At 39.7% G+C, this 11,637-nt stretch overlaps 1 protein-coding gene and 1 pseudogene across 1 annotated transcript; one reads left to right on the top strand and one right to left on the bottom strand.

The window, feature by feature from the left end:
* The first annotated feature begins 5,422 nt into the window (after positions 1-5,422).
* On the top strand, positions 5,423-7,804 carry LOC134463053 (uncharacterized; annotated as a pseudogene).
* A 214-nt stretch (positions 7,805-8,018) lies between these two features.
* On the bottom strand, positions 8,019-11,434 carry LOC134463052 (uncharacterized). Its single transcript, XM_063216300.1, has 6 exons — positions 11,363-11,434; positions 10,845-11,104; positions 10,224-10,414; positions 10,021-10,114; positions 8,458-8,654; positions 8,019-8,212 (listed from the first exon to the last, which is right to left on the bottom strand). Exons 1-6 carry the CDS (start codon positions 11,393-11,395, stop codon positions 8,019-8,021), a joined length of 969 nt encoding a protein of 322 aa, XP_063072370.1. The 5' UTR covers positions 11,396-11,434.
* Between the last annotated feature and the right edge of the window lie 203 nt (positions 11,435-11,637).

Genomic DNA, 11,637 nt, shown 5'->3' with positions numbered 1-11,637 from the left:
GGGGGTACGCAGTCTACCACCCACTTCTCCTGAAATATCTGCCCATGTTTGAATACAAAAAGGAATAAGCAAATAGCAGTTTTGCAGGTGATTGACCAAACCGACGAAAACGGAGAAGCAATGACGATAGATTAAGGACAGTTGGGGGGGGGGGGGTTGACATGATAAGTTGCCTAATTATTTGATGACGTTAAAAATCGCGTACCCCCACTTTAAAAATCCCCACTACACCACTGGCCCTGTCTCTGAGACAACTGAGTACTTTTTCGCCCTTCTCACTCTCCAACCCTGTCGGCTTCCCTGCAGGAGACCATCAGTACTTACCTCGCCACTTAGGTGCTGTTTCCACGTAGCAGGATATTTTTTTAGCAGGGTATTTTTTTCCTCCTGTTGAGGCGTAAACGCAATGTGTGGTTAAAAATAAATCCTCCATTGTAACAAATGCGTTTCAGACAGCCCCCTAAATAGGATATTTTTTTCTACTTCTTTTTATACCTGGATTTTAAATATCTGCTACGTGGAAACGGAAGGCCAAAACCAATGCAACCAGGAGAAAAAAAATATCCACATATAAAATGATCCAGCTACGTGGAAACAGCACCTTACACTGATGTCCTTGCCCAGGTTTTTTTTTTTTTTTTTTACCCCTTTTCCTTTTTTTTTTTTTCTTTTTTGGACTCAGGGGGAAAGCAGGAACTGCAATGGGCAAGGAAACCATTCAGGTGGCAGAACCTGATCCATCCACTATACAATAGCTCCTGTTCATGCTGAATGAGATGAAACGATCCTTAAAGTCTCCTTGATCGCTTCAGATTGGTGGTGGATTGGTAATTATAGTCTAATGACATGATTACTGTAGCCCAAGCTCTTTAGTGTACTTGTTTGCTTTTTTAAATATATTTTTAGGGGATTTTATGCCTTTATTTGATAGGACAGTCTGAGATGGTGACAGGAAGTGAGTGGGACAGAGAGACGGGGTGGGATGGGGAAATGACCCCTGACGAACTCAAATCGGGGTCCCCGTGGGCATGCAAGCCCAAATGTGGGGGGCTTTGCGTGCTGCGCCACAGCGCCCTCCACTTGTTTGCTTCTATGATGATCAAGTGCATGTTCGTTCTTCCTCTGAAGAACTTTTGATTCATGTGAATGACTTTCCACTTTCTCAAATGAATTTCAAGTTGCATCCATCAGTGAAACATTTCGAATATTTCCACTAGTCTATCCCATGTGATGGGAACAGTCCCCATTTGTCCTGATCTGTGTTGAGTTGTCCTTGATGGCCATTGGCCAGTGAGCTTGCCTCATCACCACACATGTGTAACGGAGGTCAACTAGCAGAGTGTGTCGTGGAATGTTTTTTTGATGAAACGGGAGTGGGATTGATTTTGAGTGGGAGTGGACGGGATGGAATTTGTTTCTTTTACTCCAGTCCGGGATGGGACGGGATGGGATCTTTTTTCTGCGACCGGGATGGGACGGGAGTGAAAATCCATCATGCTCTACTCTTAACCTTCACTGAACGACACACCTGCACAGTATATAGGAGGAGGACCCAGAGTATACTGCCGGATTATAGCCAGCGCAGCGCATAGACACGAGGTATAGTCAGAAGTTGTCCATCAAGTAAGACAGCTTTCTGTCGTTCTGTTTGACTTGATGCCACATCCATCTGCCTCATGTACCAACCCGCAGCTTTGCATGCACCAGTTAGGGCTGGGCAATATGACGATATATAATTGTTATCGTGATATAACTTTCTCCTATATCGTTTATATCGTGATAGTAATTTTATCAGTTGTATACAATTGAATATCATTTAATTACATTTCATATTGTCACAATACACACTATAAGTTCATGTAACTGTAAAAATTACAATAAACAGATCTATTTTAAAGAAAGGTTGTTAAAGAGCACATAAAGAGAATAACTGAAAACGTATGTAATTGTGCTATATCGTGACATATATCGTTATCGTGATATAAAGTAATCCATATCGTGATATAGGCCTAGTTGTTTTCCATATCGCCCAGCCCTGTATAGCAGTCACATGATGTCTGCACTAAACCATGAATTGGGGAAGGGCACCTCAGCTGTGTGGCTTTGGATGGCAGCTGGAGAGTGTCAGTTGCTATTCAGACCTCACTCAGAGAGTGTCAGTTGCATTTTTAACATTGATGTTTATCCATTTGTCAAGCAGTGTGAACCGCATGCCTTGTATGATACTGTGCTATAGCCTACAAATGCAGTTAGCCTGTTGTTATTATTATAAAGTCATAATAGGCTACATGTGTTATAATGTGTTAATAATAATGGGTTACATTTAGTTTTGATTGATTTGATTTTATTTGCTGTGGGCTAATGGCAGTAGTCTGTTCTACAATGAGAAATCTATTAGATAGACTATGTGTCAATGGCAGCCAGCAGTTTTACAGATAGGCTTACATAGGTAGGCCCAGGGCTCTAAATTAACTTTTTCCACCACCAGCCAATTTGGCTAGTGGACATTTTTTCTTACCAGCCAAACAGAAGTTCAACTAGCCATTTTTTTTAATCTCGCCAAAATAAACTATGCATTAGGCTAGTTATTTTTTTTCTAATTAAATGGTAATTTTGTCCAACTGTTTCTACAACACAGATACACTAAGCCTGCATAGGCTACTAGATGCCTACATAATAAGCATATTATAGGCTATATATTTTTTCATTATTTAGTTGCGCCAGGACTCTGAACATTTCAGAAGACAACTGAACTGACAGCTACGGTCACACTACTCTGACAGTCGGCTCTCCTCCTCTGCCCTGGTCGCTATTTCGTTCCACAGCCACTCATTTTTAACGTCACTATTTACAATTACTAGCATTCACCAACACACAGAACCTTGCTCTAACCCCCGCCACATTCTCATCACTCGCACAAAACATAGTCTACACTCTACACAACAGAAGTAGCGCTATGCATAATCTGCGTAAGTCCTGTTATTGAAACGGTCAGGGCCTCGCTGCTTCAAAAATGCAGCCTGTTACAGCAAGGTTCATATAGTAATAATAGCAGTAGTGACATTAAAAAGGTTGTAGCGAAAGCGACGAGAGCATAGGAGGAGAGCTGCCTGTCAGAATAGTGTGAGCGCAGTAGCTGACAGAAGGCTGGTCGTCTGAAATGTTTTCAATCCTGGCGCGCGCAACAGCATGGAGTTCTCGCTCGATGCACTGGAAAGCCCACGGTGGGAGGCTACGTCGTGACGCTAGTGTCCATGGGTAATGTAGGAAATCTTGCCCTATAACGTTCGTAATAGCAGCGGTTTACCGTTCATAAGTTACTGTACTCGGGCGCTACTAGCCAAATTGGCGGGTAGGTATTTTTTTCTACTAGCCAAAATTAATTTTCACCCGTGTTTGGCGTGTTGGCGTGTGTTAATTTAGAGCCCTGGGTAGGCCTATATGGCAAAGTTTCAGAATAAAAGCCATAACAGGGTCATTCTACAGAAAAGGTTGAAAATGCTGTCACTGACATTATAGATACCAATACAGCCAAAGTCGACCTGATAATCACATACTTTATATATGTTCAATTAATAGAGACTGTTTTGGTAATGTAAAAGTCAACTCTATTGGTCTACTTATTCATGTATTTTTTTTAATCAACTTTTAAAAAAAGGATACCCGTAGAAACGCTGTGTCACTAATATGATACATGAAAGTATATTGTATATTTTTTTGTTTAAAAATACATTTTTCAATGAAATTAACCTCATTTACATTTTCATTAGCATTACATGGAATGACTACAACATATACCTATTTAAGGAATGGTTTTATAATATTTATTATATTAAATAAATATCTGTCACTCAAACTTACGTCATTGGTGTTACTGCTAGACAAAATACTGTTATTTTGAAAATTAAATTGGCTGTTGGGTGTCCCTTCTGGGCAAGAGGTCATTTGAGGAGGTGTAGTGGACAAAGACATCATACAAGACAGATATCTGTCTTCATTTCTTCAAAAATGTCATGATTTCTTGAAGAATTGTACATGAAGCTACGAAGCCTGTCATTGGTGTTACTCAGTTTAAAGCCACAGAGGTGAGCCAATTCAAATAAAACTTGAATACATCAAATAAGTAAAGGATTTTGATATCACTGAAAGCATATTGTCTCCCACAGATTCAGCCAGTTTGTTTTAACTGTGGTTTTCCCCTAAAAAAGTCATTGGTGTTACTGTAATTTGTGGTCATTGGTGTTACTTTTCTGCCTAAAATAACCCATAACACCAATGACATTCATGTGTAAAAGCTACACCAAATACATCAGAAATAAGGGAATTGGAGTAGGGAAACCAGTTTATGGAATCAGTTTATGAAATGAAATGCTAATGATATGAGTTTATGAATGAGTTTAAGAAATTAAAATAGGTCATTTCCAAAATAAATTGGCATCTTTGCGGCCGTTTGACGTTTTGTGTCATTGGTGTTATGGCACGTCACTGGTGTTACTTTTCACCTCTTTTTGACCTGGTTCACTTGAATTATTGTTATATTGATCAATATTTTCTTTTTCATCATTGATGTATTCAGTAGCTCATGTTTTAAAGTTACTATCCAAGAACTTATTTGAATACTATTCCAATCCTTTTTGTTTGAAAAGGAAAAAAATGATGGCGAAAGTCACATAGATTCACATGATGTTGACTATTTACATTTTTAAATGAAGTTGTAAATGTTTAATCAGATATTTCTCTTGGTTTTATGGTTCCATGTATCTGATTTTAGTGGAATATTCAAGTTTAAATTAAAAAATATTTTTTTACAAATATATAATACTGTTTGTATTTAGGTAACACCAATGACGAAAAAACAACAGATGCATTCTTTAATGAAATATATAAAAATAATAAAAATACATTAAGCTGGCCCTGGTGTGGATTAACCAAGTTAAGAAGTTGTATATTGATATTAAAGAAGTTTTAAGTGCATTAGAAGAAATACATTTCAGTGGAAATAGGTATGCCAAATTCAACCGTTTCTGTATAATGACGGTCCGTGTATATTTTGGTAATTGGATTTTCTGTTTTTGAATGGGAATTAAAAAACAAAAAACGACTGGTTTATTTGATTTTCGTTTTAAAGCCCAAAACCAACAATTGAAAAACGCAGCATTTTTCTTTCATTTTCATTTTTTAATTACACTTTAAAAAATGAAATTCAAAGTCAACACAAACGGAAAAACGGACCAAAACCAAGCATTATTCATTATCCTCGCACCGGAAGTTGCCATTCAGACTGCAATAAAGCGCGAATAAAGCGATAATAATGTCTTTGGAGCCCTACTCAGAAATTATTCTAGAATTGGCTAAACAAGGCCTATCATCGTCAGAAATCTCTGCGCGCATTTCAGTGGAAAGTGGGGGCGGAAGAGGATTTTCAGCCCGGAATGTGCGAAAGTACTGTGCTGACAACTGCGTAAACTTGAGGGGGTTGCCCGAGGAACATCTGGAGTTGGAGGTGGCAAAAGCCATAGCCGAGGTATGAAAACTGCACTTGTCTTCTTTGATGGGCCTATGTGCATGTGCAAAGCAATTTATTTCGATTGGTATGGTGAAAGCAGGTCATTTGTTGTTTCTAGACGGGACCAACATTTGGCAGAAGGATGATGAAGGGGTACCTCGCCGTGAAAGGGGTACATGCTGCAGAGACTCGTATAGGATCAGTGCTTAGAACTATACACCGACCTTACAATGAAGCAAGACGCCAGGTAGGCCTAGGCTATACAAATTCAAGATGTTTGAGGTAGCGGTGTGTCACTTATCTACTGGCGTACTTCTGTGTCCCTAGGCTACTTTATAACCATCGCAATTACTAAGACATACACTTGTAGATGAAGCTGATGAGAAATCAATTCATGGATCAATGATTATAGTGCGCATAGGATAGCCCTGAAGTGTAAGGTCATCCTGCCTCCCTCCAATGCGCAACCCCACGCTGCCACCCAGTGGCCATATATTATACTGTATATAGGCCTAACATCAGCATCCTTTCTCTGGCCAATGGCCCTAAAACTGAACATGGATCATCCTCTCTCAAGGTTATTCAACAGCAAAATAATTAATGGGCTAAAAAGAGTCCAATTGGCCACATCCAGACTGAGCCTGTAAGTTAAAATAGCCAAGCATGAAACTGACTCAAGTAGGCTAGCCTAAGGTTAGGTGTAGCTGTGTCCGGATCTGTTGAGGATAATGTTGAAGCCTGTTTTGTCACATTATTTTTGTCTTCTTTTAGGGTGCTCGTAACCTCAACCCCATACCATACCAAGCCGACTACATGGGACAGAAGATTCATCTGGACCAGAATGAAAAGTTGCAAATGTTTGGGGTTACACATGTTGTAGCCATTGACGGCTATAGCAAAAAGATTGTTGGTCACTCCACCATGCCCATAAAAAATAACCTTACCATCTATGAAGATGTTTTCAGGTAACATTGTGTAGTTTGTGCACATATAACAGTATTCAATCATTTATATGAGCCAAGCCCGATGCTGGCGAATATCAATATGATATCAAGATTGCGATATGTAGACTGTGATTTTGGATGTCCTACAAAGAAAAGCTGTAGTCCCCTATAACTGACAGGCTCTTATACTCCCACTGGAAATGGTATCCATAAGCGAATGTGACAATATGCTGTCAGCGTAACAGTTAGCCTACTTTATAGCCGAATCATTTACATTTTTAAAAGAATGATTTTGAATGGTTACATATGAAAAGCTTTGCTCAAATTAAAACCAACTTTTTCATCCAATAGGCCTGCAATACTAGCTAATGGGATGTGGGACCAGGTTCGCGTGGACCACGGGAAGGAGTTTTATTTGACGCTCTTCATTCAGGAGCTGCTGTCACCTCATCGCTACACTCAAGAGAGAAGACCTTACTTGCAAACTCCATCCACAAGGGTACAGTTCAGTATGTTCTATAGTTGCTGCACCAACACACACTGTGGCTATCCCTGTTGAAATTATTTGTTAATATGTGTTATTGTTTATTTGAAAACAATAATTTGTTTTAACAGCAGTCTTATTTTTCAGAATTGCAATGCTTTCCAACACACTTACTGTAGAGAAGTCTGCAAAATGTAGTGTAAAAGACATTTTTTCATTTGACCATTGGAATAAATTAATGTTTTTTTCCTCATATTCAGAATCACACAGTTGAACGAATCTGGCCAGAGATAAACAGCCGTGTCAACTACCCCCTGAAGAAAGCCCTTCTGCAGTTGGTGGACCAGGAATTGCTTGACATGGATGACAGTCTTGTCAAATACTGCGTGTCCTGCCTGACTGGTCAGCTGTGCCAGATTGGTGTTACAAGAGTGGTGGAGTCTTGGAATGCTCACCGTATTCCAGGTAAAATAACCAGTATTGCAAACATCAGACGAATTAGAACAGAATTAAAAACAGACACACATACAGTACGTCTCAATGCCAACAGTATCTTTATTTTATAGGAAAAGGAACACCAAACGACTTGGCTGGCGGTGGGCGTCCCAAAAAAATCCACAGGAGCTGTTGCCTCACTCAGCTGAAGCAGCAGAACTTTACAGACAGCAGCTGGGATCCACCCTAACACCACAATCTACCTTTGGAGTAGATCCATTTTTAACAGAAGAAGACAAACTAATGTCTGAGAACCAGTTTGCAGAACAATATTCTGACATTTCTGAACTGTTGTCTAGAGCAGTCAACAATGATTTCACACCATACAAAGAGGCGCTTCTCTTTCTCATTACCACAACTCGGCGCAATGTGTAAACATTTGTGTTGGGATTTGTAAAAAATGTAAGAATGTAAATGAGTGGAATTAGTGGCAGTGGGCGTATGAACTCTGACCCACCTAAAAAGAATAAAACAAAATAAAAACAAACACTCAGTACTCGGTAAACAAAATAAAAACACTCTGCATCACTCGCTACTCGGTAAACAAAATAAAAATACTTGTTTGCGAGTACCTGTAAACAAATACATATTACTCCTCTTCAAAAAGAGACCTCAGGACAGACAGTGCCTCTGATAGGCCCTTAACTTCAAACATGCTGTCTCCTTCAACACTTCCCCTACATTTTGCACAGGTGTCGGAGTTCCTATGCCACTCCTCCACACAAGTTTTGCAGCCAATGAGGGTTTGGCAACACTGCGTGAAGATTGGCTCTGTCATCAACTCTAAAACACAAAATGAGAAAGACTTGTCAATTAATGCATGTGTGTCTTCGGTTAAATGTTCTTGGTGTATGGGTTGTGCATTATGTAACAACTTTGTTAATTATAAGAATATCTGTTACTGTACATCACAAAAATAAAGTGGCTGGCACACAGCAAACATTGGTTAGATACTATAAAACACAAGTGTTTATTTGTTAATGAAATTGTGACACACACCATATAAAATAGATCCATTGGGTACTTACTCAAGCAAAAAGCACAAGAGAACCCATGCTTAATGGCCGGTAGCTGTGATTGAGTCAGGGTCAGTCTTTTAACTGCAGCCAGATCGGTGAGCTCCCTGATTGCAGATGTAACATCTGGGAGACTCTGAGATGCAAGAACCAGCTCTTCAATTTTTCCTGTGACCTCGGCAATGCCTCCAACCTCTTCGTTTTTCCTGCTGTTTCACAGAGGATATAACACACACAAAAAATAGAGGTTAGATATGTACTTGATATGGTGAACAGGATTGATGATGGCGGGGTAGAAGCTTAACCTTTGCAAAAAAAAGTATTTGATTTATAAAATAGAGCAGCCATTTAGGAAGTGTATTTGGCAGGATTTCATACTTTAAAAAGGTATACTGTATAAGATTGTGGCCAGCATAGGTATTGCAACTATGCTGCTCATTTAAACTGTGTTGACTATTGCCAATTTTGATCTTTTCATGAATATTACTGAATAATAAACCAATATTTACTAGTATGACCAAAGGACAGCACATCTTGCAATGTCTATTGTTGGAAATTCAAAATGGCAGATCATGGAGAAGATCCGCCTTTTCATGTATGTAAAACACATTTTTTCCAGTCATAAGGAATATTTAGAATTTAATGGTGGTGGTAAGTATTTGTTAAAAAGGTCACATTTGTGAATGGCCAGGATGAATTCTGGAAATTGACTACTAAAATGTTACATGGTGCACCCTTAAGGGGGACTTTGTTTATTAGTGGCAGACATGGTATAAGGGAATGCAAACCCAATGTATGGTGTGGCCTATACAAAGATGGCAATGGCAAAATTGTCTGAAAAGAGAAGTAAAGATTAATAGGTAACACTTTACTTAAAGCCAACATTGTAAGCGCATTTGTAACGAATTATAACGCACATTATAATTACTTACAACGTATTATGACTACACTCATAATGCTTCATGATGCTTTATATTAACAGTTATGAATAACTATGAATCTAGCTTATAATGCTTTATAAATCCAAGGGTGTCATGAGTGCTCATGACTGGCTATAAACTATAGGCTGCCTGATGGGGCTTATAGTACATTTTGAGTACCCATACCCCTCTATGCACAGACCTGGATGATAAACTGTCATAAGGTCTCATACGATGCTATAATATTTCATGTGAGATCATAAGTCGTCAATGTGTGCTCCAAGTAAAGTGAAGTTCATATGGATGCATCTATAATGCACTGTATAATGCACATCTATAATGCATCATAATGTACTGTAAGCCCCATCAGGCCGCCTGTAGTTTATATCCAGTCATGAGCACTCATAATACCCTTGGATTTATAAAGTGATATAACCTAGATGCATGGTTATTCATTACTGTTAACATAAAGCATCATGAAACATCATCAGTGTAGTCGTAATGCGTTGTGTGTAATTATAATGTGCATTATAATTTGTTATAAATGCGCTCATAATGCGCTATAGATATGGGCTTCATAGAAAGTGTTACCGATTAATCTAACAGAAAAAATAAAGCAACAAAAAGGAGCAGAGTTCAGTGTAAATGAGCCTACCTCATTCTCCTCCTCTTGGTGCCCTGCAGGTCTGTGAAGTCTTTTTCTGGGACAGCAAGAACTTTTCTGGCATTTTGTCTCCAATAAGGTGACCCTTGGAGTAGGAGTGGAGGCCAGGAGAAAACATTTCAGTTGAAGTGGATCACTCATTCAAAATCAAAAGCACAAACTCCAAACAGACAAGCATAATGTATGTTACCCACCTGTTGTTCCCTCCGATTCCACAATAGCATTCCCCTGAGAATCCGTCAAAATCAAATTCTCCGCACTCCCAATGGCTTCCTTCACTTTGGCAGCGATCCCCTGAAGAGAGGCCTCAGCTTCCGAAAATCTCACCATGACCATCCTGCTCACACTGAGCTTGCCGCTAAGTGCCTCAGCAAGGTACACGGATCTGGATAAATTAAACAAGTAGAAATGATAAGTAAGACGGGCCAATGAAGACCCAGGGGAAACAGATGGTTTAAATACACAGGGAGGGGTAATCAAAACAGGTGAGAGACAGGTTTCAAAATTAAACACAAACCAAATTCCCACGGAATATGTCAGACCGCATGGCAAGATAGGGCATATCACACAAGACATAAAAGGGAAACATAAAACAACCAATGGTTTTGGAATGTAGGCCTATTGGTAGAAGAATTCAAGTGCTCAGTAGCCTACTTCAATACAATTACATGCCTTTTTCCACTAGGCCACTTATGTCAACAATAACAAGATCAGAGGTATCTAGTCTACAAACAAAAGCATGGGTAATGGTGCTTGTGTACAACCTATTATAGGCTACAGTAAGCTTATCATTTCATAGGTGACTTAAAAGTTACCTTTGAAACGTTTTGTTTGAGGCTCTGGGGAGAGCAGCGGCACCCAGCAGTGAGCCACTGGTCACTGTACTACTAGTCGGAGGCCTTGAGAAGGCAAAGCGTTGCCCCGTACTTGATCCTGGGGCGGCGACATCGTCCTCCCCGTGAACTTCATAATGCCCCCTTGGACACAGGTCCAGTGAGCTGAACATTCCTGACGAATCGCTGGCAAATATCGCCACATTAGCGTCGTCTGTAAGGTACAGACTGTCAACGGAGACCTAAAAACACAAAAGTCAAATACAATTAGCCAACTAGGCCTAATATTAGCAGCATCACACGTTTCAAAACCATTTATTCAATGTGATGAGGGTAGCGATCCGAACTAACTGGCCAAAACTTTTAATTATTTCTACTTGAGATGAAAAAAGAGCTACCATGGCGAACACAGTAGGCTAGGCTAGAGGCTCTGATATTACTATCATTAGGCATATAATTATTCGTAGTATTGGTGGTATAGTGGGTGGTAGTTTACTTACCTGGAAGATCCTGCTCAACTTGAGGACCGTCATGTCCTCTTCACGCAAGCTTACCCGCTTACTCTTCCTGAATAAATTGTACTGAACTTGATCCATATTTCTCCAACTCCTGCTGTAGTCGTTGATGCTATGCTAGTCCTTCTTCAGTCCCGGTTGGACCATAGAGCTCTTCAGCGTTGACGTCAACTTGTATGCGGCGTTTGGACTACCGGTTCCCTGGCGATTTTTTACATTGCAAAACGCCATAGAGATTCAGGTTTGGCAAAAATATAAGT

This window comes from Engraulis encrasicolus, chromosome 14 (assembly GCF_034702125.1).
Source record: "Engraulis encrasicolus isolate BLACKSEA-1 chromosome 14, IST_EnEncr_1.0, whole genome shotgun sequence".
In the NCBI taxonomy this organism is placed as follows: domain Eukaryota; kingdom Metazoa; phylum Chordata; class Actinopteri; order Clupeiformes; family Engraulidae; genus Engraulis; species Engraulis encrasicolus.
This window is presented reverse-complemented; position numbering and strand designations above follow the sequence as displayed.

Coding starts and splice junctions, on each gene's coding strand:
- LOC134463052 (XM_063216300.1), bottom strand. CDS start 11,395: ATGACGGTCCTCAAGTTGAGCAGGATCTTCCAG. Junction 10,415..10,844: donor TCAAACAAAACGTTTCAAAG/GTAACTTTTAAG, acceptor TAATTTATCCAG/ATCCGTGTACCTTGCTGAGG. Junction 10,115..10,223: donor GGAATCGGAGGGAACAACAG/GTGGGTAACATA, acceptor TCCTACTCCAAG/GGTCACCTTATTGGAGACAA.